This window comes from Ovis aries, chromosome 1, assembly GCF_016772045.2.
Source record: "Ovis aries strain OAR_USU_Benz2616 breed Rambouillet chromosome 1, ARS-UI_Ramb_v3.0, whole genome shotgun sequence".
NCBI classification, from domain to species: Eukaryota; Metazoa; Chordata; class Mammalia; order Artiodactyla; family Bovidae; genus Ovis; species Ovis aries.
Genome location: NC_056054.1, coordinates 156,107,964 through 156,135,452, shown reverse-complemented (window position 1 = coordinate 156,135,452; position 27,489 = coordinate 156,107,964). Strand labels below are relative to the sequence as shown.

At 37.0% G+C, this 27,489-nt stretch overlaps 1 protein-coding gene across 3 annotated transcripts in view; it reads left to right on the top strand.

Moving 5' to 3' along the window:
* Nucleotides 1-26,855, top strand: part of VGLL3 (vestigial like family member 3) — a 59,513-nt gene extending 32,658 nt beyond the window's left edge. For all 3 annotated transcript variants that reach the window (XM_027978989.3, XM_027978988.3, XM_027978987.3), the window contains exon 4: nt 17,748-26,855. In XM_027978989.3, the coding sequence (XP_027834790.1) occupies nt 17,748-17,791 (44 nt within the window). In that variant the 3' untranslated portion in view covers nt 17,792-26,855. The remainder of the gene's footprint in view (nt 1-17,747) is intronic.
* Nucleotides 26,856-27,489: the final 634 nt, after the last annotated feature.

The window sequence follows — 27,489 nt, the reverse complement described above, 5'->3', positions numbered from 1 at the left end:
TTCTGACTTACAATTCATCTTTTAGTGGCCATAACCAAAAAATGCATCTTATGGAAATGCTTTCATATGTTCTGTTATTAACAACAGTTTCTCTGATGTAGGACATAAAATGTTGCATATTCCAACCAGTTTGAATTAATTTGTCAAGTAAGATTTGTTAATGAAGTCTTTTTTTTTTTTTTTTTTACTGAAATACAAAGTTGACTTTATTTGTAAGTTCCATTTCATCCACTGGATTTAAATTTACAGAAAGGAAAAAGAGTCATGCTTTGTGACTTTTTTCCTGTAAACACAAGCTGCTCAGGGCTTGAGATGGTTTTCATCTCTAGATTCACAGATTTATTTTTCTTAGCATCCCTCATGTTATTTTAGCTCCAATTTTGTTATAATTTTTTTTACTTTGAGAAATGTCACAATAATTCTATATAAAATATATAAACAGCTTAGAGTTGAGGTATACATGTTCTTTTTGCTAGTGTATATTTAGGTAGCTTAAAATTTAATAAACCAAACAATAGTCAATAATATTCTGTAGTATATTACAGGTTCAAGAAATCTGGAGCTAAAAGAGAATTAACATATATTTATGTACTTTCTGGTTTCTCAAATATTTTGTCATATAAGCAATAACTCTGTGTGTGTAGCTCTTCTCAGGTGGCACTAGTGGTAAGAACCCACCTGCCAATGCAGGAGGCACAAATGTGACATGCGTTCAGTCCTTGGGTTGGGAAGATCCCCTGGAGGAGGGATGGCAACCCACTCCAGTATTCCTGCCTTGAGAATCCCATGGACAGAGGAGCCTGGAGGGTAATGGTCCATGGGGTCACAGGGAGTCAGACACAACTGCAGCGACTTAGCATGATATGTGTGTGTGTCTGGCACGTGCATGCAGTTGTCTCTGGCTCTTTGTGACCCAGTGGACTATAGACTGCCAGGCTCCTTTGTCCTTTGAATTTTCCAGAATTTTCCAGACATTGATGAATATACCATCAGGTATTAAAATCAAGATTATTCATCATAGGATGGAACAGAGTTCCTCCTAGACAGAGAAAAACTGTAACTACAATAGCTGATAGATATGAAAATTTCTTGCTAAATGGAGGTTATGAAAATTTCCAGGAAAACTCAGGAAACTACTTTTCTAGTATTCTTACAAATTTTGAGGCATGTAGCAAATTATTTTTGAAGAGGGTTTCATACTGATGGGCTTAACTTGGGTATAGATATAGTCTGTTAAAAAACCTGGAAAAAATATTTTTGAACTCCTAAATTGTGATAGTGGATAGGGCACATTGGGCAATAATAGGGAAGTAAAAAGTTCACAAATGACCTTATCTTTTTTTTATTCTTCATAGACACTTTGTGTCTGAAAATATTATGAGTAAAATCACCTTAAATAGTTTCCTGAATTTTTTATGGTATTCAGTTCAGTTCAGTTCAGTCGCTCAGTTGTGTCCGACTCTTTGCGATCCCATGAATCGCAGCACACCAGGCCTCCCTGTCCATCACCAACTCCTGGAGTTCACTCAGACTCACATCCATCGAGTCAGTGATGCCATCCAGCCATCTCATCCTCTGTCATTCCCTTCTCCTCCTGCCCCCAATCCCTCCCAGCATCATAGTCTTTGCCAATGAGTCAACTCTTCGCGTGAGGTGGCCAAACTACAAATATATGTATGTATACCTATAACTTTATAGTTATACATATATTTATATTTATACATATGTATCGGAGAAGGCAATGGCACTCCACTCCAGTACTCTTGCCTGGAAAATCCCATGGACGGAGGAGCCCAGTAGGCTGTAGTCCGCAGGGTCGCTAAGAGTCAGACACAACTGAGCGACTTCACTTTCTCTTTTCACCTTCATGCACTGGAGAAGGAAATGGCAACCCACTCCTGTGTTCTTGCCTGGAGAATCCCAGGGACGGGAGAGCCTGGTGGGCTGCCGTCTATGGGGTCGCACAGAGTTGGACACGACTGAAGCAATTTAGCAGCAGTAGCAGCAGCATACATATGTATATATATTTATACTTACATATATATATATATATATATATATATATATATATATATATATGCAGTGCTGTGCTTAGTCACTCAGTCATGTCCAGCTCTTGCAACCCCATGGACTGTAGCCCACCATGCTCTTCTGTCTATGGGAATTTTCCAGGCAGGAATACCAGAATGGGTTGCTATGCCCTGCTCCAGGCAATCTTCCCAACCCAGTGATCAAGCCCAGATCTCCCGCATTGCAGGCAGATGCTTTACTGTCTGAGACACGAGGGAAGCCCATATATATCAAGTTTAATCTGAATCTTCTTATCTGAATATTTTGTGAAAAAAACATCTTTCATAAATGACAAAATGTATTTTAATGCACTCTAAATTGTAATTGTTGCTCACAATTATTATATAGTGTTCCCTTAAAAATAGGCTAATTGAATTACTTTTTTGCTTAGGATCATGGTGGTCAATCTTGCTTAATACTATAGGGATGCTTTACATTGAAACCCATTAGAAATATAAATATCTTTGTTTTATCAGATGCAGGAAATAAAAGGCCAGGTTAAAAATAGTTCACTTACTAGAACAGCAAATGGACAAGCAGTTTCTGTCTATGAAAGAGAAATGGTTATCAAGTTACCACTTGCTCTTCCATCCAGCCTGTAAGTTACCATCTCTCTAGATCACATCTCAAAACCATGCTTTCTTGAAGGTGGTCTGGTGCTGACAAGCCTGGGCAAAACTTAGGCATGAAAGTTTTCAAAATAACCTTGCTAAGCTATTTTAACATCTCACTTTAAAATGTCACAAATTTTGGTATTTGGATCACTAAGGATATCAAAATCATGGAGCTTTGCATAAAATAACCTTTTTAAATTTGTTTCTCTCTATAGATATATACATTTATGAAAAAAGACTAAAGGAAACCTAGAGTTATCAACCTAACATTTGAATATTTACCTGATAACATAATGTTCCAACTCCAGGTTTTACAGTGAAAGAGAGATGCACTAAATTTGGAGAGAAATCATCTCAGTTCAGTTCAGTTCAGTTCAGTCGCTCAGTCATGTCCGACTCTTTGCGACCCCATGAACTGCAGCACACCAGGCCTCCCTGTCCAACTCCTGGAGTCCACCCAAACCCACGTTCATCGAGTCAGTGATGCCATCCAACCATCTCATCCTCTGTCGTCCCCTTCTTCTCCTGCCCTCAATCTTTCCCAGCATCAGGGGCTTTTCAAATGAGTCAGCTCTTCATATTAGGTGGCCAAAGTATTGGAGGTGCAGCTTCAACATCAGTCCTTCCAAAGAATACTCAGGACTGATCTCTCCTTTAGGATTTGGACCTCCTTGCAGTCCAAGGGACTCTCAAGAGTCTTCTCCAACACCACAGTTCAAAAGCATCAATTCTTCGGTGCTCAGATTTCTTTATAGTCCAACTCTAACATCCATACGTGACCACTGGAAAAACCATAGCCTTGACTAGACAGACCTTTGTTGACAAAGTAGTGTCTCTGCTTTTTAATATGCTGTCTAGGTTTGTCATAACTTTCCATGCAAGGAGTAAGCGTCTTTTAATTTCATGGCTGCAGTCACCATCTGCAGTGATTTTGGAGCCCAGAAAAACAAAAGTCAGCCACTGTTTCCACTGTTTCCCCATCTATTTGCCATGAAGTGATGGGAATCATCTAGAGCCACAGTAATCATTAACAAGATAGTATTAATTATATAAAAATATTAAAGCACTAACACACTTTTCAGTATAAAGAAAAGAGGGCATTAAAGCAACATATATGATAAAGGCTCCACTAAAAGCCATGTCACTCTTTCCTACTTTACCACTTCTTTGGAGCATAGTTATTACTCATTTAATATGTTTATGAAGGTTGTGGGGTTGGTGATTTATTGTAATCTTTCCTAACATTATTAATGATTTTTACAAATAAGGAAATTAATGAATTTTATTTAATAGTGTCATAAAATAGAATAGACAGAGAAGCTTACTTCTAATTATTTGATTTCAGCAGGGAGACACATTAAATGGCTTTTTAATATAGAAGCCAGCCCTAGAACTATGTGATTTTTCAGTGACAGCCTGTGCTGGTTGATAGAGATTTACAGATTTCTGGATACTTACCTTGAAGGCATTATCTTAATTAGAATAACTAAAATGTCACAAAGAAATAGTTGTGCATTAAAGAAAATACTAGGAAGAATATTTGTAAACGGATACTTCCTGTGGACTTTTACTATTTTTTTTGACAGTTTATTATGACTTGATAACATAAAGACTCTAGTAATTAACGGCTGATTGTGCCACTCTTTCTGCAAACCTTTGTTTTTCTTTTGGCCTGTGGCGTAAGCCTATTTTCCACTGAAAGGAAAAAAAAAAAGCAAAAAACCGAAAGTATGTTACAGTATTTACACACTCTTGAATGGTGTTAGTTGTATAAGGCACATGTCCAGAATGACAGTTCCGTGACCAGAAGGGTAATGGAAACCATCTTTGAGATGCATGTAGAATGCCAGTAGATCCCAGCCAGAGAGTGAGATCTGCATTAAAAGTAGCAGGATGGTGAATCAGAGGGAGAAATACATTCCAGAGCACTGCTGTCAGTTTCCAGCATCCAGGGCTAGATTCTGCAGGACTGTAATGAAACTCCCTTGCTGTCCCAGAGTGCTGTAGATCTTCCCCATTCTCTATCCTGGCCCTTCATCCAGAGGGGTGCATGTGTGCGTGTGTGTGTGTGTGTGTGCGCGCGCACTTAGTCATGTCCTACTCTCTGTGACCCCATGGAGTCTCCTTTGTCTATAGGATTTCCTAAGCAAGAATATTGGAGTAGCATTGCCATTTCATACTCCGGGGGATCTCCCAGACCCAGGGATCAAACTCATGTCTCTTGAATTTCCAGCATTGCCAGGTTGATTGTTTACCATGGAGCCACTTGGGAAGCCCATCCTTAGGATGGTGCCATAATGTTACAATGCCCAAAGCATGGAGGTTTCTTCTCAGAGATTCTCTTTCAGTCTTACAGGACAAATACAGACACCTTCTGAGAGAATTCTGAATGTTTTAAGGTGCATTTGTATAATACAAATAAATGCCTCTGTGTGTGTGTGTGTGTGTGTGTGTGTGTGTGTGTGTAAATCCTTGTAACGGACATCTTGGTTAAGGGAAAATGCTATTTTCATATATTGCTGTTACAAAATTAGAGAAGTGTAAGTTTTTTTTTTTAAGTAAACTGAAATATGTACTACCGTTAAAAATTCTCCTAAATTTTGACCCAGCATTCTTCTCTTGTGAATCTGTACCACACAAATACAAGCAGCAGCATGTGAGGACAGGTACAAAAATGTTTATTGTGACAATGTTCATAATATCTCAGAGGTGGAATTAACTGATTGCCATTAAGAGGGGATCTATGAGTGAAGTATGTTTTGCGTGATGTTGCTGACTTTAAAAAAAAAAAAAAGATGAAGAAGCACATTTAGATGCCCTTTTCTCAAAAAGACTTTTTGATATGGACCGTTTTTAAAGTCTTTATTGAATTTGTTACAATACTGCTTCTGTTTTACATTTTGGTTTTTTGGCCCCAAGGAATGTTGGGATCAGGGACCCAACCTGCAAACCCTTCATTGAGAGGCAAAGTCTTAACCACTGGACCACCAGGGAAGACCCTATATGCCTTTTTTTTTTTTTTTTGGGAAAAACAGATGGCAAGAAATCCTGTATGTATATTTATGCATTTCAATGAAAGCAGAGAAGACTAGCTTGTTAATTTGTGTTTCCTTTTGGGACTGAAAGTATTGTTGTCACTAACGTGGTTTAAGGAGGAGAGAAGGAGGAATTTATAAGAGAAAAATATGTTTGAGTGTGTGTGCATATTCGTGTTCCTGTGTATATATGAGAAAGAGACAATGAAAAAGAAGAGAAATATTGATTTTTATCAATAATTTACTCTTCCTCCCAAACTTAGGGAGCTAAGATGAAGAATTGATGATAAAATGATGATAAATGTATAGGGAACATTAATCTTTGCAGTGTTTATGGAAAAAGCAGAGGGCCAAAAAGTGGATTGCTGAACCTGTATTTTATTTTAGCTATATTGTGCTGAGCAAATTTCAAAATCTCTCCACTCTTCTTTCTTAGATGCAAAATAGAGATGATACTTCCTACTCTGACACAACCAGGAGATTCCAATGGACTAATGCACACGGCTGTGTTTTCTAGACTGTGATGCATAGTGCAGAACTGAAGTTCTCATTCTTCTTCATATGTATGGTACTCTTCAAACAGGAAAACAAAGTCACACTGGAGATGTGAGGCATCATGCATGATAGAGATGCAAACTTTAAATCTTCCATCACTTCCTGTTTCTAGTTTAATTTATTTCTGTTCTTGAAGGATAGCTGTAATATTTGTCAGAGCCAAATTTCCCAGTAGTGGTGTCAGCTTGTGTTGGCCATACAATGAAAACCGGGTACTTTTATATTATTGGGCAGATTATGAGAAAAGGGAAGATAAAGAATCAAAAAGATAAGGATTTGAAGGGTCATCAGAATATTTTCACATTTTTAAATATAGTTTTCTCCATCTGGAACTCTCTACCATGTGGTTCTGTTCAGTTCAATTCAGTCGCTCAGTAATGTCTGACTCTTTGCGATCCCACAGACTGCAGCACACCAGGCCTCCCTGTCCATCACCAACTCCCGGAGTTTACTCAAACTCATGTCCATTGAGTCAGTGATGCCATCTAACTATCTCATCCTCTCTCATCCCCTTCTCCTCCTGCCTTCAATCTTTACCAGCATCAGGGTCTTTTCAAATGAGTCAGCTCTTCGCATCAGGTGGCCAAAGAATTGAAGTTTCAGCTTCAGTGAATATCCCAATGAATATTCAGGACTGATTTCCTTTAGGATGAACTGATTGGATCTCCTTGCAGTCCAAGGGACTTTCAAGCGTCTTCTCCAACACCACAGTTCAAAAGCATCAGTTCTTCGGTGCTCAGCTTTCTTCACAGTCCAACTCTCACATCCATACGTGACTACTGGAAAAACCATAGCCTTGACTAGACAGACCTTTGTTGGCAAAGTAATGTCTCTACTTTTTAAAATGCTGTCTAGGTTGGTCATAACTTTCCTTCCAAGGAGTAAGCATCTTTTAATTTCATGGCTGCAAGTCACCATCTGATTTTGGAACCCCTCAAAATAAAGTCTGCCACTGTTTCCACTGTTTCCCCATCTATTTGTTATGAAGTGATGGGACTGGATGTCATGATGTTAGTTTTCTGAATATTGAGCTTTAAGCCAACTTATTCACTCTCCCCTTTCACTTTCATCAAGAGGCTCTTTAGTTCTTCTTCACTTTCTGCAATAAGGGTGATGTCATCAGAGATTACTAAAAAATATATCCTACTCACTATGATTATGGGTTGTTGGGATGTTCTTGTCACTCATAGATTGAAAGGAAATTTTATGTGCAGACAAGGAAGTTAGACTATGCATGTAGTTAAATTCACCAAAACTCCGTTAATAAAATATTTGCTATCTCCAAAAGCTGTGAGCTAAAATGTGTTCTTTTTCCATTCTAGTATTAGTTTTATGAACAAGTTTCTATGGGTAGCTATATAAATTGGATGGCATCTCTTGCTTTCTGAAATATTTTCTTAAAAATTGCAAGCAAATGTGGGCTGCACAATTTTCTTTTGTTTTCTTGAAGGAGTTGTCATCAACTCCCTGTCATTGGGACTGGTGATTTTGTCAAAGTATACAGGGTCTTCCCAAGAGAAGCTTATTTGCTTGTCTAGGAGGGGAGCTATAGAGATTGAAAAAGTGTTTAATTATCACATGATTACAAATAAATAACCACTCTAAGCATTAAAAGGCTTGTTTCAGTGGTCAGCATATTTCATATCAGCAAATTATCTTTTCAGTACTGCTTTCCTATTTACTGTATCACATATAGCAGTACATTTAAAAGAAACAGCTCCTATGACAAAATCTGTTTCATAACTTGTGTCCAGGCAATTTTACATTAACTTTGAAATCACCTACAAAGATTCTATACAAAATTTTATGTGGCTGGTGGAATTGACAAGTTCTTTTTATTCACTTTCTGACTAACTTTTCTCTTATTTTATTTATCAACAATATAATGTTTCACAAACAGTTGTTTGTGGCCAACATGTTCTGAATTCCTTGGCAAAAAGATGACCAAAAAAATTCTTGCAAGAGACTGATGAGAGGCCCAAATATGCCATTTTTTGTTTGTTTGTTTGGTTGGTTACAGCCTGATATACTAGGGATTTAATTTTTGTCGACCACAAGCATGTGTTATAATGCTTATTTTCATAGCTGCCTTGTTTGAGCACTATCAGATGACACTTAGCATCTTCACAGTCATTGAAACCCTATTTATGTATGCTTGGATTGGACAGAAGTTTCTGGAATATGTCAGAGAGCACGCTTGTGTTCATGTCACAGAGAAGTGAGATGAAAAATTACTGATGTCAGTGAAGAATTGATCTATATGCAACATGTCTCATTCTTACTGAATATTTTCCAATATGGTTTGATTTAATGGGGAGAATGATTACTTAAACTAAGTAGGCATAAAAGATACATTGTACTTCTGCAGTTAAAATGTGAGAGTCCTTAACTAACTCATAGTTTCAGGTAGAACACTTGTGCTGATGTTGTGTCCTTAGTTAAGGTTTTATGGATAAGCAGTGGATCCAGATTACCTCTGCCTCTGGTTGGATTATCTATTTTCTGGATCGTAAAGCTGTCACTGCATAACCTAGAAACCTTTTTAAAGATGCATGTTTGGCTGCATTTGTTATCCAGCAGATGTCTGGATACTTAGAATCTCTTGAGAGTATTATAACTTGTGGTTTCAGTTACAATAAATGATCCAGGCGTTTCTTTCTTTCTTTCTTTCTTTTTTTTTTTTTCTTTTTTGGTCTTGTTCCTCTCCAGTTCTGAGGGAAAGTCTGTAGAAGAAATTATAGAAGGTATTTTATTTCACTCTTCCCCATTCCTTTTTTCCTTTATTCTTTGTCTCTATCTTCAAAGTGACTTTTTATCTGCTTTTGAAATTGAGGTCACTGACTTGATGAGCAGTGTCTACACACCATATTGCACCTTCCGGGCCCCAGCTTCTCTCAGCCAAGAGGTTATCACACTGACGTTCATGTTTTGAGCATGGTAAATTGCTGCTATGATCAAAAAAACTACTGAGTGCTCTGTGGTGACCTAAATGGAAAGGAAATTCAAAAAAGAGTGGATAATGTATATGTATACCTGATTCACTTGCTGAACAACAGAAGCTAATACAACATGGCAAAGCAACTATCAGTTCAGTTCAGTCGCTCAGTTGTGTCCGACTGTTTGTGACCCCATGAATCGCAGCATGCCAGGCCTCCCTGTCCATCACCAACTCCCAGAGTTCACTCAGACTCACGTCCATCAAGTCAGTGATGCAATCCAGCCATCTCATCCTCTGTCATCCCCTTCTCCTCCTGCCCCCAATCCTTCCCAGCATCAAAGTCTTTTCCAATGAGTCAACTCTTCGCATGAGGTGGCCAAAGTATTGGAGTTTCAGCTTTAGCATCATTCCTTCCAATGAAATCCCAGGGCTGATCTCCTTCAGAATGGACTGGTTGGATCTCCTTGCAGTCCAAGCGACTCTCAAGAGTCTTCTCCAACACCACATTTCAAAAGCATCAATTCTTTGGCGCTCACCTTTCTTCACAGTCCAACTCTCACATCCTTACATGACTACTGGAAAAACCATAGCCTTGACTAGATGGACCTTAGTCGGCAAAGTAATGTCTCTGCTTTTGAATATGCTATCTAGGTTGGTCATAACTTTTCTTCCAAGGAGTAAGCATCTTTTAATTTCATGGCTGCAGTCACCATCTGCAGTGATTTTGGAAACCAAAAAAATAAAGTCTGGCACTGTTTCCACTGTTTTTCCATCTATTTCCCATGGAGTGATGGGACCGGATGCCATGATCTTCGTTTTCTGAATGTTGAGCTTTAAGCCAACTTTTTCACACTCCTCTTTCACTTTCATCAAGAGGCTTTTAGTTCCTCTTCACTTTCTGCCATAAGGGTGGTGTCATCTGCATATCTGAGGTTGTTGATATTTCCCCAGCAATCTTGATTCCAGCTTGTGTTTCTTCCAGCCCAGCGTTTCTCATGATGTAATCTGCATAGAAGTTAAATAAGCAGGGTGACAATATACAGCCTTGACGTACTCCTTTTCCTATTTGGAACCAGTCTGTTGTTCCATGTCCAGTTCTAACTGTTGCTTCCTGACCTGCATACAGGTTTCTCAAGAGGCAGGTCAGGTGGTCTGGTAGTCCCATCTCTCTCAGAATGTTACACAGTTTCTTGTGATCCACACAGTCAAAGGCTTTGGCATAGTCAAGAAAGCAGAAATAGATGTTTTTCTGGAACTCTCTTGCTTTTTCCATGATCCAGCGGACTATACTCCAATAAAAATAAAAAAAAAAACACAAAGAACAACAATAACAAAAGAACTATCAACTCTATAATTTGTATTTTATATTGTCCAAAAGGTCAGTTGTAGAATGACTAGTTCAGGTTTGTAATTACATATCCTGATGCTTAAAGTACTTGCCAGTTCCCTCCTAGCTGAGCATTTAAAGTGCAGGAATCTGAGGAAGTGGATATCGTTAAGGGCAAAAGCTGGAGAGTCAGTGCACAAATTTGTGGTTTTGGAGGGAGGAGGGTTCTGAGAGAGCAGACAGACTAAGTGTGCTTGCGGCTTGGGCCAGGAGCAGAGGGAGACACCTGGCCACTGAACTGCTAGTCACCTGCAATCTTGGCCTCAGGTGTATGGGTCCCATGCTTCTTCCAATAATATAGTAAATTATAGTCTACCAGTAACATCAAGTTCAATGGGCTTTAAATTTCTCCTTCTCTTTTGAATCTGAATTAAAGATATTTGACAGGTTTAGACAGCTTTCACCTCATTGTTTCTGACAAGACTACTACATGGACATTTTAAGACAATTCTAAATGTACCCAGGAAGATACCTCCACATACTGAGAATGCTCCCTCTGCTAATAAATGATTATGCATTCATAGTTAGGTATCTTTTGTCATTGTTTTAGTATGTAAGAGTTGTAATGATACATGGATAATTGTAATTCAGTTTAACAATAAATTTAATCTTTGGTCTGTTTCAAGAATACATTCTTGTTTGTGATGACTTTTAAAATAATTATTGTCCAAAGTTTAGGTAGTAAGTATGGAGGTATTTAGTACTCATTAAATTGGTCAAAAATATGTGTGATACATGAGAAAAAAATGCTAATATACAAAAGGCATTTAGAAGTCAGTGAGGAAATTATTTTGTTATTAATCAAAGCATAGAAAGTCAGCTAAAAGATAAAACGCAGGAAGAAATACTAAATCACATAATGTTCAGCTTCACAAGAACTGAAGGAAATGCAAATTGAAACAATTAGATACATTAAATTTATAATGATAATAGTAAAAATATGAATATTGAGGCAAACTACCTGAAACATTTACCACTCACCATGAACTATGTAAGTATAAATATATTTATACACTTGGGTTCAGCAATTATACAAATGTATTTTCAGGAAGCTATCTTACCTACCAAAATATTCACATAAGTAACAAATATATTTTTATGTACATACCACAGTGTGTGTATTCAAACGATGCATATCTATATAGAATTGAGTAATTTATGGTATAGGGAAGAATGAATATTGTGCATATTGAAGAATTAATATTCTTCAAAAGAGTTGATCGACATATACTGACATGAAATGGTTTTGCAAGTCAATATTGCTGGTGAAATAAGCATTGTTGTCACATAGGATAAACAGTGGTGTATGTATGTACATCTGAAGTATACTCAGCAAGCTGTGTGATGACAGAGTACATTATATAGAACTTTTACTTTCTAAATACTTCATAACTTGATCTTTAAACAACAAATCTATGATATTTTGAGGGTTTTTTTTTTTTGAAGTTTTAAAAACAAATGAAGGGAATTCTTCCTGATGCTTAAACATGATCTATCTTGATATTTACCTGTAATGAAATCAGTTCCCAAATTGAATAGCCTTCCACTCTTATTTTTACTTCGTTAGTGTTAAGATACTACCCCCGTTAGATCTTATTTAAACGTTCTTCATTAGCATTTAAACTGATTGCCCAGGTGCTCAAACAAATGCAGTTGTATGATAATTATCAGTGATAATTTTATGAAGTAGAAGAAGATAACGTGACTGTCTCTCACATCACGTAGTTTGTTATTATTTGGCAGTGTGTCAGTGTTAGACGTTACGCTGTTGGCGAACGCTGGGTATTTTGATATAGCAGCCAATACAGCGTTGTGTATATTTATATTTGTGACAATTATGGCTTTTCTCTATTAAAGCAAGGATGAAGCAGGTATTCATGTTTTAAATGTAGAAATAAACCACCAGCGTCTTTTAATATAGTATCAACCATTCTGATCCACAGGGGTTTTCTAGACTCAGTATCTATGAAACTAAGTATTTCATTTAAGTATTTTCTTTTCTTTTCAGTCATTAAATATTCCACCTGCACATCCAGGTTTTATGTTCCTATTTTTCTTCTCTTTTTATCAACAGCATATTCACCAGTGCATGGTTACCACATTACTTCTTTTATCTCCAGCAATACAATTAATTGGAATCATATTAAAGTTACTTAAGAGTGATAGTGATGTTGTCAAGGGATTATTCTTCTTTAGAAGTAGGATATGCTTTTCTAGTGGATATGACTGATGATCACATGGTCCTGAAACTCAGATGTGCTGGAGTATAGCATTTTCAGTAAGCCAGTTTATTATTTACTTCTACCCAATAGCAGAAAATTTAGCTTTTCAATTAATTTTCTCTAAATTCATTTTATTCTAGTATAGTTGATTTACAGTGTTGTTAATTTCTGCTATACAGCAAAGTGACTAAGTTGTATATACGTTCCTTTTCATATTCATTTCCATTATGGTTTATCAGAGGATATTGATTATAGTTCCCTGTGCTATAATGACTTCACCAGTTCCGAGTGTTTGTAGTCCAGCACAGTGGTTTCCTCATTCCTCAGTTTAAAACACTGCCCTACTTCTAGTTGAACCCTCTTCCCAGATGCCTCCCTCATTCTCTCCCTAGGGACTGCCTCTGTTTTCCCAGTTAGTCATATCCTGAACATTGTTGGTTAAGTGGTTGCTGCCTGCTTCTTAGCTTTGTCATTTCCTTCTTATCTTGCTTTTGTTTGCAAACATATCCCCTCCCCCACCATTTCTCTGTGCATTCCCCACACAGTGCTCCACTGATGACTACTTCATTCAGCTTCCTAAAGTTTGTGATGCCTCTGAGGTGCTCAGCTAGGGTGGCTCGTATCATTTTATCTGCCACGGGGTACCCATATCACAGCTATGGGATAAAGAGGCAGGCCTGCCAGAAATCTCTCTGAAGCAACTTCTGTATCCTTGTTTGAGGAGCCCATGAGAAATTTAAGATCTTTTCATCAGACACCTAGGACTTGAAGGAAACAAGGGAGGGGGAAGTTTCTAGGCTTTCTCTGCTTAGGCACACCCTGCTGCCATCTCCACCTCCTTATTCCTAGAGGTTTGTTTGAAGAGAAGAAATCCGTGAAGCAATAGGCTCCCAAAAATTTCAGCTAGAAAATGAGTTACAATGCCTCGTTACATTGTCAGATTCTTCAAATTTTGAGTGGAAGTCCTAATATGATCTCTTTTAACCAAAACTTCTTTCCCACTCCCAAGTATTCAGTGCATCTTTCCTATGTTTGTACTTCTGTTGCTCTGTTCCTGGATTTGGATTTTCTTTTTCCTTTTGATGGTCAAGTGGTGGTGGTATTGGAACTGAAGCGAGGAACTGGGTCTGTGGGCTTGTTTTCTTTCAGGTTTTTCTCCTGACTTGATCTCAGACTCTCAAACTCTGAAGCGAACAGGGTGATGTCTTTGTTCTTTGGGCCCATTTCTGACAAACACCTCATGAGTCAGACGGCCACCCTACGTCTCCAGTTTTTATACTGTGGCAGTTTATTTGGGTGGGGGCAGGGAGGAATGGTTACACATCTATTCATGAAACATGTCCTATTACACGATCTGAAGTATAACAAACTACTGTGCAGTCATCTTCTGTGACTCAGAAACGCTTTGCAAATGTATAGTTTTAAAAAAACACACAGAGTTATTTTATTAACACTGGTATCAGTTCTGATAAATCAGGGTGTTTCTAAATAGTGCAAAAATCAATATTTAAAATGTATTGACTTTTCTTTGAATTGATTTAATGAAAGGATTTTGACTCTGGGAATTCCAAGAATAGAGGCTGGTGTCACAGCCTACAGACAAGATAATCCACAAAAGGGGAGCCATACACACCCGTGGCGGATTCATGTTGATGTGTGGCAGAACCAATACAGTATTGTAAAGTAAAATAAAATCTGGAAAAAAAAAGGGGAGCCATATACATTGTGGTTAAAACTATTGACTCTGAAATCAAACCTCCAACATTCAGTCCTGGTTCTACCACATAATAGTTGGCATAATCTCGCTTACTCTCAATTTTCTCATTTGTAAAATGAATATATATATATATACATTATATATATATCACATGATTGAAAGGATTAAATGAGATATTTCACATAAAATAGAACAATATCTAGTGTGTTCAGCCCTAAGAAAGTGTTTGCTACCATTATCATTATAATGTTTTACTTTCCCTGAAAATATCACAGAGTAAATAATAAACCTAAAACTGAGTTACTAATATCAAGAGATACACCTGAGTGATTTCAGCAAGCCAGTAAGTAGATTTCAAAATGTATTATAAACTAATTTCATATAGGTTTGAGTTTGAGGAGTGAGAAGAAATAAATAAAAAAAAAGCCTGAATAGTAGCAAAATAATAGCAAAGTGGATTTTATGTTCTTGTAAGAAAATTTGGGGAATCCCCAAGTATCTATAGCTCATGTAAGGATCATGGATTAAAGATATATGTATCCAGTCCCATCACTTCATGGCAAATGGAAGGGGGAAAAGTAGACAGGTTTTCCTTTCTTGGGCTCTAAAATCACTGTGGGGGCTTCCCTGGTGGCTCAGCAGTAAGAATCCACCTGCAGTGCAGGAGACACAGAAGACTTGAGTTTGATCCCTGGGTTGGGAATATCCCCTGGAGGAGGGCATGACAACTCCCTCCAGAATTCTTGCCTGGAGAATCCTATGGATGGAGGAGCCTGGCAGCCGATAGCCCATAGCATTGCAAAGAGTTGGACATGACTAAAGCAACTGGAGCACAAAATCACTGTGGACAGTGACTGCAGTCATGAAATCAAAAGACCGTTGCTCCTTGGAAGGAAAGCTATGAAAAAACCTAGACAGCATATTAAAAAGAAAATACATCACTTTGCCAACAAAGATCTGTACAGTCAAAAGTATGATTTTTACAGAAGTCATGTATGAATGTGAAAGCTGGACCACAAAGAAGGCTGAGCACTGAAGAATTGATACTTTTGAACTGTGGTGTTGGAGATGACTCTTGAGAGTCCCTTGGACTGCAAGGAGATCAAACCAGTCAATCCTAAGGGAAATCTACTCTGAAAATTGATTGGAAGGATTGGTGCTAAAGCTAAAACTCCAATACTTTGGCCATCTGATGTGAAGAGCTGACTCATTGGAATAGACTTGGGTGTTGGGAAAGATTGAAGGCAAAGGAGAAGCGGAGTGGCAGAGGATGATATGGTTAGATAGCATCACTGACTCAATGGACATGAATTTGAACAAACTCCAGGAGATTGTGGAGGACAGAGGATTCTGGCATGCTACAGTTCATGGGGTTAAAAATAGTGGGACATGTCTTAGTGACTGAACAACAACAAGACCACATTAAGAATCATGGGTTAATGATTTTGTCTCCTTTCACCACTGGGAAAACTAAGTGTACTGACAGATTCTTAAATATTTTAATCTTCCTTCAACAAGTGTTTAACAAGAAAAATCATATCCCTGTTACAACTTACTAGTAGTAGAGTCTTTTGTCTGTGGTTGTTCCTTTTCTTTATACTGACTTTGAAATTTACAGGTATGGATACCTGGTAATCAAAGGAAAAGTTGTATTTATGTCCCATCACTGAGAAGAAATTAAGCCAAAAGGACAACATAAGCCATTTAATATGTTGTAGGCCATAGGTGAATTGATTTTTTTAAGGTTTGCTTTGGAGTCATGCAGACTTGGAAACACAGTTGAAGAGCGAGAATTATTCCAACCATTAACTCTGATTAGAATATTTAGGACTGTGTTAAGTAACATAATCCTTGTCCACAGAAAAAGGCTAACATGATTTTGGTGGAGTCATCTCTCTTTGCAAACTAAGGATTGCTTTTATTTAAGAAGAAAAAAAGACACTCAAACTACTTGATGATTCCAACACTATTCATGACTTGCGGTGCTGACATTCTATAGATTGATGGGGTCTTCAAGTGTGGAAAATACTGAGTCATACAGAAGATGAGACGTTTTAATAATGAAAAAAATATTTATGCAGTCAGCAGATTGTCGGTTAAGGTGGTTTAGATTATAAAAGTCACCCAGCGGAGACTTTGTCAGGTTGCAAATTATTCTGACCACAAAATTATTTGAAAATGAATAAAGCAAACTTAGAGTGAGTTGATATGCCCCAGATCCTTTTTATTTTTTTCTTCCTCCTCCTCTTCTTTTGAAATGGGAAAGGGAAACTGTGGCCTCTCTGTCTAAACATAATGCTAGTACACGAGATAAAACTTAAGATGGCACTAATCATTTGGCATTCAGAAAGAGGTGCTTTTTCCCAGTATACAAATGCTATAAAACCAAAGATCGTGCCTTGTGGTTCTATGAGCTGCTTCTTTGACTCCTTTTCGTTCTTTTCCCTTTTATGTAATTTGTTTAGTGTAGTGTCTTAATGACTCCTATAATGACTGACTAATTGTAACTGTTTCGTAATGACATCCATTGCTTTACACAATTATTTGACAAGTTGAGCGACAAGAAATAAAATCGCTACAGATGCTTTGGTGGGGCTTCTCTGGTGGCTCAAATGGTAAAGAATCTGCTCACAATGTGAGAGACCCGGGTTCGATCCCTGGCTTGCGAAGATCCCCCGGAGAAGGAAATAGCTACCCACTCCGGTATTCTTGCCTGAAGAATTCCATGAACAGAGGAGCCTAGCGGACGACAGTCAATGGGGATCACAAAGAGTTGGACATGACTGAATGCACACACACAAATATTTTCTGAAAGAGGAGGCAATAAAAATAAGTAAATGTAGTTCACTGCCTCAGTCCAAAAGTATCATCTGATGTTTGCTGAAAAGTGGTAACTGAAACTCGGCCTAAATATGCCCTAGAGATCAATTGTATCATTTTATTCCCATGTCAGTTCCTTTTGAGATTAGAAATAAGAAAGCTTCATTTATATTATTGATTATTCATACCTACTCCAGTAAGATAAAAGCCACCGTAAAGAATGCGTACTGTGCTAATAGCACTGCTCCAGTCTAGAGTTTTGGTTGGCTTTTTGAAACTTGTGAGCTCAGTTGTCACTTTGGTTTCTGTATCTCTAGTGCATTGTAGAAAATGCCCATTCTCAAGTGCTGCACATATTGATACTTTTCTATTTCTCACACCTTTTCTAGGTCTACAGCATCAAGACAAGGGCAAGGAGTCACCGTGGTACTGAAACACACAGTATTATCAAGTTAAATTGGAGCATGAATCCATGGTCCCACTGGGAAAAGATGCTGCCAGGGACTGTCATTCTGCAGTGGGACATGCTAGATGTGGAAGGAAAAGAGGAAGTGCTCTCCAGCTGACTTTGGTTTGGAGCCTTTTCTTGGGAAAGCAGAATGAGTCCTAGACATTGAAGAAAAGCATTTTTGTTTATTTCTTTCCCTCATCTGAGCCTTTGCCAACTGTGCAACTCTCTCTCTTTTTCTTTTTGTCTTGCTTTTATCAATACATGGTTTAATTTTTGGTTTGACTTTTTTTTTTTTTTTCCCTTCTTTTTGAACAAGTTACCTTGTCAGGAAAAGATGAACCACAAAGAAAATGTTCATTCTTTCAGGAACACAATTTTGTATTTCTATGTTCTTCTATTTTTGTAAAAATACAGGAAGTTTGATTTAGCATTGCTGGGCTATTTTTGAGGGATTTTTTTTTAATATTGTAAAAATTGTTAAGTTCTGTTTAAAGAACTTGCTCTCAGAGAAGCCCTGGCTAAAGTGTTTAAAATGCTTGTCTCTAAGATGTCTGTGATATGCTCTGTGCTCTGAGTTACCTCAAATGTTTGATAGTTTCTCCTTTTTGCAAAAGCAGCACCATAGCCAAGCCAGTATAGTACTGTTTTACATTAAGTCTCAGTGAAGAGTTACTTCCATGATAGCTTACTTAGCTCTGAGTTACATGTGTAGCTGGAAAAGGAAGTTTTGTAATGATCACACTAAAGAAAAGCTATTCATTACTTTGATTTCTCCCAAAGATTGCTTGGAGGTTGACTAAGAAAGTTTTCATAAACGTTGAATCAGATGGAGAGTTTGCCTGAAGTATATAATTATCTTTGTAGTCCATCCAACTTTGATAAAATGGAACCAGAATTTACAACCAACTACTGGGGGAAAAAAAAAAAAAGCATTTAACCATGCTATCTTTGAGTGCCAGTGACTTATTTTTCTTGTTTATAATTATTCATTTTTGACAATTTTGGTCATATTTTAAGTGAGTTTTTCCTGAAGGTAGTTTGAAAGGATTCTATTTGGGAAAGTACGAGACACATGACAAACCCTTTCACTCAGTGGCTGTTTCTGAGAGTTTTATCCATCATTATAAATTGAAGGATAATGTATTGCATGTATATTGTTTTAAACAGGTTTTGGTGAGTCTTATTTGTTTAACTCTGGTTTTAATTGATCTGATTCTTTTTAAGAAAAAAATTGGGGGCAGGATAAATTTTTATACTCTAATTACTGAAATTAATTTAATAAATTAGCAATTCATTGTTTGAAATTTATTGCTGGGGACTCAGGATTCAACTTGACATGTCCTTCAGGATCTAAATAAGAAAAAGTTGGGATAATCATTAAAATACAATTAGGAAAAGATTAAGGTTATCAAATAGCAGTTATTGACATTTTAAGAACTTTCAATATAAAGTCCATTCTTTCTGATGCTTCCAGAGTTGGGTCATGTTAAAAAAGTAGTGTGACATAGATGTTGTAGTTTGTTAACAATGTTTCTCAAATTTTTCCCATCCCTGTCCTCATCCATATGAAATTAAATGTTTAGTGAAATATCATTTTCCATCTTAAATAGGATAACTTATATCTATGAACATTTTAACTATAAGAACAACACAGTCTGCATAGCTAGGCAAAATTCTCACGGATCATTTTCAAATATTTCCCTATTGTGCCATACTCTTCTTTCCTGGTGGGTGCATCTTATTAGTTATAAATTTATGCCCTCTCTTGTATTTTCATCACTATATTTCTTCTTAACCAGACTCCGTTTAACACGGTATACACATTTACCTAATGTGAGGTCCAAACTTAAGGAATCGTCCACTTACTAATGATTTACTAATGATATAAACTTAGATTTCTAGGGAGTGGCTTGATTAAATTATTGACATTTTGATCTGCAGTTGGCTTCCCTGGTGGCTCAGACGGTAAAGCATCTGCCTGCAGTACAGGAGACCTGGGGTTCGATCCCTGGGTTGGGAAGATCCCCTGGAGACAGAAATGGCAACCCATTCCAGTACTCTTGTCTGGAAAATTCCATGGGCTGAGGAGCCTGGTAGGCTACAGCCCATGGGATCACAAAAGAGTCGGACACGACTGAGCGACTTCAGTTCAATTTTGTATTTGTACTCTGCCTTTATCTGTGTAGCACAAGGTTTAACGCATCTTTAAAATTGGTGTTATTTTGTATCCTCCTGAATTCTCAAAGGCCAGTGTAGCAGCCATCCCATGGGTGGGGATGATTTGTTTTTCTCTTCTTCCCTTGGAACTTGGTAACTGTGCAGTTTCTCTTAGAACTGTGTGGTATTCCAGTCTATTCAGATCACTCAATTGGATTTTCCCAATTTTGAGAAGAAATATATCAACTCTCTGCTTCTTTCTTTACTCTCTAGTGAATTGAGTTGAAGGAGAGAGAGCTGACAGATAACGTCACCCTAAATTTAGGGTGACACTGCACCCTGGTGTCATCCCTGGTAGCTATCTTGTAAAATATTCCTCGGCTCTGAGGACCCAAGAAACGTTAGGGACCTAAATTCTGCTGTACACAAGAGAGATTTGTGAATAAGATTCCCCGTTGAAAATAGGCCCAGGTGGTGTTGGCACTTTGCAAAGACTGGATCCTTGCATATGCAAGAAGTGGATCAAAATCTGAGTCAAAGAAAAATGGCTGTGTCTCTGTGATTGGCATGCCTTTGTTACCATTATAGTACCATAACCCCGGGATGCCATACAAGGGATGAGTTGTAATTTAGTATGGTAGTCTGAGTTTAAGCTTAAAATGTTATCATTCGTTGGATGGATTTTCTCCCACCAAAAAGATACAGTAGTCTTGGAGGTTTCCGGACTGTGTTATTGAGGGCTACCATTTCCCTCTTCAGTTTCATTTGGAAACACTCCTCTTTTGGTTATTTTTCAAATTAGTCTTTATTCAGGCTTTCTAAAGATCTGTGAGCTAGACCCTAGGAAATTATCTCATTGATTTTCCATCTAATCTATGCTTCGACCACTAAACTATCATTATCTGAGGAACAATAAAATAGTGACTAGTTAGATCCTAACAGGTTATTTGGTTCCTCACTGTTTAATTGAAAAGCACCTCTAAATGTTTAAAAATCAATGTTTCATCTTTATAAGGTTAACAGTCCCTTCTTAACTTTCCCATTTAATTTTTCTCCCCTCTTAAAGTTATGTGCATTACTATTTTAAGCAAAAAATAACGGGGATTGCTCTACATTTTGCCATGAGAACAAGTGGATTGCAAGTAACTGAGGAATTAATTTCTTTCATGTTGTAACAACCTTAAAAAAACCCCACAATTCCAGGCACTGGCATAAAATGTGCCCTCATGAAGCTCCTTATTATGCAAATAGCAATCAGATACTATATTTTAAGAAACTGCATTCTGTTCCTTACTGAGTAGCCCTTGGTTACATAATATATGCCAAATTAAGAAAATGGGTCAGTGACACAAAGCAGTAGAAAAGGACAGTATTTATGTTACAATTCTGACTGGAGGATGAATAGAGAAGCAATGAATCAGTGAGCAAAAATTGACTTGGACATTACGTCATTTTCTGAATTCTGGCTCAGCCACAATTAGATGTGTGTTTTGGGGCTTCATTTATTTATCTCATGAGTAAAGTAGGATAATAATACCTAACTGGCAGGCTAGGAAGGTTGGAAATTATATTACACACACACACACACACACACACACACATATATATACACTCAATAATATGGCTCATAGTAGACATTCAGTTAATGACAGATTCCTCAAGTATCGTTCACTTGAGTAAGTAAATCATCAAATTGAGCTCCCAAGTGTCCCTTTTCTTTACACACCCATATCTATAGCAAATTGATATACAGCTGTGCTTTTATGTAAGAAATTGTTGCAAGAGAATCTTTGTCTTCTACTAGATATTGACAATAAAATGTAAATTTCTTAATTATTTCTGACATTTTAATGTGCTGTTTATGAAAGAAAATAAATTAACTTCTTAGTGGTGTGTAGGTCCAACTCTTGAGTTTTCTTAACTTCAGACTTATATTCATCCAGAACCCTGTGATTACTGTCTCCAAAATGAAAGTGACATTTTCATGAAATTACAAAAGTTTTTATTTTTTTTATTATATTTTGGGCTTTCTTAGCACCTAGATTAAAAACATCTCCTTTGAAGTTATCCGTTTTTTCAACTTGGAGGAAAAATTGCAAAATATGGTGGAAAAAAATTTTTCCGCATGAAAAGAGGAGAAAAAAAAAAAAAACCCTTTACAGTCTCAGTCAGCAGATTTATTTGACTTGAGAAAAAAGAAACAACTTCATTGGAAGCAGATGTTGACACTGTGTCAGTTGTTGAAGATGGAAAGCGTTCACTTGAGCCCTTGTGGTTACAAGGGAGGTATCGATGGCCATTAGAATTCTTGTGATTGAGCATCTTCACAGCAGATAAGACAGTGGAAAAGCCAAAACTATGATACTAAGACTGAAATCAACCTGCCAATTTTAATTTACTGGACCCTAAAGACTCAGTTGTTTTATTTTTTCCTCCTCCAGAATAAAAGTCATATCTTTCAAAAGATTTAAGGTGGATTTTGAGAGAGAAATTAAAATATATTCTCTAAAAACATGGCCCAAGAACCCTTTATTATTGAAGATTAAAACAATATTCAAGTCATATTAGAAGAATCAGGGTAAAAATTTGGTTTAATGGTATATGTTGAAGAAATAGTCTCAAAGACATAGAGAGCAGACTTCCGGTTGCCAACGGGGAGGTAAGGTGAGGGAAGGAAGGATTAGGAGCTTGGGATTAGTAGATGGAAACTAGTATATTTAGGACTGATAAACAACAAGGTCCTACTGTGTAGCACAGGGAACTGTATTCAATATCCTGTAATAAATCATAATGGAAAAAAAGAACATGAAAAGGATATATACATATATATATATGTGTGTGTATATATGTATATATGAAGTGACTCACTTTGCTGTACCACTGTATTGAAAAAATTAACACAACACTGTAAATCAAATATACTTCAATATAATTAGAAAAATAATGTATATTGAATAAGAATATATAAACTGTGCACAAATGGAAGGCTCTAGAAAGTGGGGAAAAGGTGAGGTCCACAAAGGAACCTCACATCTTAATAGTTCCTCAATGTTAATTAATTGGTGACTTGATCTTAGAGATTGGGCACAGAACAGACTTTCAGAATTTTTTAGTAAGTTTTTCTCTTTTTAGTGCTCTCTGGGAATTTCCCTCTGTATACTTTTCCAAGGTATAGAAATAGTCATAATTAAAATTTCTTAATTCTGTCATTTCTTTTATTGTCCATTGTATGTGCTTGTTTGAAAAATATTTTTATGGTTTCAAATAACTGATCAAACTAGTGTTCTCTTGAAACTGCAAATTGATTTGATCCAATTCAATTATCCCAATCTTCTTTTAAAATTTTAAGAAATGGTAAGCAAAATGTACCAATTCTCTTGTGTAAATAAACAGTCACACCTTCTAGAAAATGATAGGTCATCATCAGTTAGCTTCCTTGTTAACAATTTCTGGACTACTAAATTTTGACCTAAGAATAATTCTTTTAAAATACAATATTCTTTAATTAGTTGTTTGGTATATGTATAAGATGTGAACTCTTCTGTGATATATTTTCTTTTTATATTGATAGAGCTGTACATTTTTTTCTTTGCTATAACTAGGGCAAAAATTAATGATTATTTAGACACTTGATTTAATTCTTTAGAGTGTTTACAGTCTTAGATATGGTATCTGATTTAAAATCACTATTCCATACATGTTTCTGGATACACAATTTAGGGAAGGGTTTTCATGTGAATTCTTTGCATCATTTTAAAGTTCATATATTGAAAAAGAAAACATAGACCATTTTCATCACATAAATTTAGATCAGGTGAAAGCTTTTGTAAAAATACATAGTACAATGAGCTTTATATTTGTCACTTGATTCAGTGAACTGAAAACATAATAGAAATGTTATCTTAGAACCCTTAAATTTAAAAAAAAATTCCAGATTTATTAGTTTGATGAGCAATTTTATGCTATCTTCATTTTACATGCCCAGAAAGAAAAATTAATCTTAGCTCTATTGTCATTCTCAATTTGGAAAGTATATGTAACTCATAAGATTTTAGCTTCACAAGCTAACTATAAAATCATATATATATATATATATATGTTTGTTGTTTTTCATCAGGATGGAGGAAGAGACATTTTTGTATTTCTATTCACTCTTCAAATAGGTCTCATAACTATGTGTTGATGATATAAAATAATGGAGGACTTTGTAGTTAAAACAAATGTCATCTTCAGTTCAATAAATAACTTAATGTGAACTCGATGCTTATATTTTAATGTAGCAATTTGGTTTTGTCCACATTTTTGACAATTAAGCCTTCTGTTTTTTTTTCTTATTCAGTTAAGCAACTTACAAATATCTTTAGAAATCAAAACACCTTTAGGTGGTGGTTTATTTTTTTTTAATGGGGTTAATTTTACAGTCAAGGGATTTATGTGTTGTAGTGAGAATTGTATGGTTACAAAACAAGGGTTATAATAGAACAGGAAGTGAAATGGGCTATATCAATTACAGAATAACAGGCTTGGGAACTTTTTAATACAATGCTTCTGAAGTTATCAATTAACTCTTTAGCAGAGGTGTACTTTGTTGTTTTGCTTTTGCATTTGTTAATGTGGAACTTGCTGTAAGTCCTGTGGAAAACTTTCCTGACAATTCATTGACATTAAAGAAATACGCTTGGAAAGGAGAAGTCCAAGACTTAATATTTTTAAAGTAAGCTAGAGGTTCCCTTGGAGAAGGAAATGGCACCCCACTCCAGTGTTCTTGCCTGGAGAATCCCAGGGACGGGGAGCCTGGTGGGCTGCCGTCTATGGGGTCGCACAGAGTCGGACACGACTGAAGCGACTTAGCAGCAGCAGCAGAGGTTCCCTGCATGGGCCCTCTATTTTTTTGTTAAATGCATTTCTGATGTGTAACTGCAAAGCTTGGAGATCAGTATTTCAATTAGTAGACATTCATCGTCACTGGTGAAAGTAACATGACACAGCCTTCTTAACTGTTTGCCATATTCAGATTAGACAGTGTAAAGAGTTTTCTGTGGTTGCTGTAAAAAGTTACCACAATCTTAATGGCTAAAGCAACGCAAATTTATCTGGTGGCTCTAAGTCCAATATCCAGTACTGGCCTCAGTGGGCTAGAAGCAAGATGTCAGCTGTGTTCTTCTGGGGAGGACTATTTCTTTGATGTTTCCAGAGTCCTTAGCTCATGGCCTCTTTCTTCCATCTTCAATGCCAAGAACCACTAGTCAAGTCCTTGTCATATGGTATCACTCTGACCCTCTCTTTTGCTTCCCTTTTACAAATTTAAGGACCTTTGTAATTGCATTGGCCCTGCCTGGATAATCTAGAATAATCTCTCCATCTCAAGTTCTTCATTTTAACAAAAGTCCTTAGATGTGAGGTAACATATTCACAGGTTCTAGGGGTTAGGAAGTGAACATTTTGAGGGTGTTATTCAACCTACCACAGTTACTATTGGATTTCAGTTAATGGTTATCAGCCTTTTCATCTAAGAGGGTTTAATGTATCACTGTAAATAGCAAGGCATGTTCCATGTTTATAGTGGTCATCTGTGTAAGGATTCATCTACATTCACTTAAATAATTGCATATAAAGGAAGTTCTTGTTATTTCAAATATTTATGTGGTTCTTATAGTGCCTTGGAATCCAAAAGGTTATATTGTGTTTATGTCAGAGAGGCACTCAGGGGGGTGGAGACCAGGACATCTGGTGCAGATTCTTCCTAGCTGAAGTGTGTTTTCTCTGGGGACAATCATCTACCATTTAATTGTTTTGCTTCCTTTTTTGGGAATCTATGCCCATCCTGTGATGTCCTAAGTCTCCAAGCATCTTATTTGACCTGTTTATACTCATTTGACTAACCATCCATATATGACTACATTGACGTGGTAAAGCTTTTTACATTCCTGTCCAGATTGAATCTTTCCATCTGTTATCAGTTAAGCAGTGGAAAAACTGTTATGGAAAGCAAATATGTTTTGATACATTTAATGTGTAAAGTAGGAACCTAGATTCTGGAATGCTGTTGATCAATAAATGAACTAGAATCTCTTCAAAACAACACTTAAGCCCCACTGTTTTACTTTCCATACCAAGTTTGGCTGTGGCTGAATGAAGAACACCAGCATTGATCTTTGCTTTGCACTTGTACAAGAGACTATTTGTAGGGAGCCAAATATAGCCACAGAGGATTTAATATCTTGCCAAAGAATACAAAATCTGTTCCCCTTTAAGCATGACACTCTATCCTTTTCTTGTGGATCTTGCTAAAAAGAAAATACAACTTTCAACTAGCCCATTCCTCTGCTAGAAGTTCCCTAATCTTTTTCAAATGGGCTATGTGTGGTTTTCAGGAGATTTATGGTTCAAAAGAAAAAAAAGGGGGCTATATGAGAAGTCCGTTCAGTGTTATCATTTTTCTTACAAAAAACAACCCCTAAATCAAGAATGAGAGTAAACAGTAAGGAGGAAAACCGCACTTTCTTGGTTTCAGGACTAACCAAGGATCACTGGGTGATCTTTGTGTTTCATTTTGTATTGAAACAAAAGTAATAATAAAAAATTGGCTTCAACCAACCAGGTGCTTTCTCTGCTTTAGAACACGGATGTTTCACACTGAATGTTGTCTGATGGGTAAATGAACAAATGGAACTTTCTCTATAATGTGGGTAATGACAATGCCTGTTCGGTTTCTTATGTTGTATATACATAAATTTGAAAGCAGTTTTGAAAATATCACCAAGGAAATAAGTTTTGCATGGTGACAGCTTTACCAGACATCTCTGTGTGGGATTTTAAAACAAACACAAGGCTGTTTGGAAATACTTTGTATATGTAAATATGCAAAATATACTGATGAGTGCTTACAGCTGTATGATGTACTCCCTTATCCCTGAGCAGAATATTTTGGTGGCAGTAGTTATTTTTTTCCATCTTTACTTGCCATATCCCCCTTTTGTCTTCACCCACTCACTCATCCACTACCTCCTCTTAAAACACACTTAACACCTTTCCCCCATCCCTCCACACTGCTTCCAAGAGAGTTATTTCAGTAGATTCCCACTGGAAACGGCGGGTGGTGCCTTGAAGGAATGTGTGACTTGTACTATGTTGTAAAGGTTGAGTTTCAGAGAACTTGCTTGCACTTGCTCTGACATCAGCCCCACACACAGCCCAGACACTCTGCAGGCCAGATTCCATTAAGGCTCATCACTGCCCAGGGAGGGAAAGTCCTGTCGAGAGTGGCCTTCCTGCCGTGAAGATTCCAAAGATCAGTGTAATCACTTTAAGTGTGCGTTATCAATTTCTGTAATATCAAGGCGCTCATCCATTTATGAAAATAAGCATATGCCTTTCAGTCTAAAGCCTTAAAAGGGAGGGAGGGAGGACTCAACAGAAGTTAAAAATGAAAGTCACTTCCTACAGGATTTTGACAGGTTTGGAGAGGAGAAAAGGTGACATGTAAAAGGAGAAACCCTGGATTCCTAGGACCAGTTCCATGA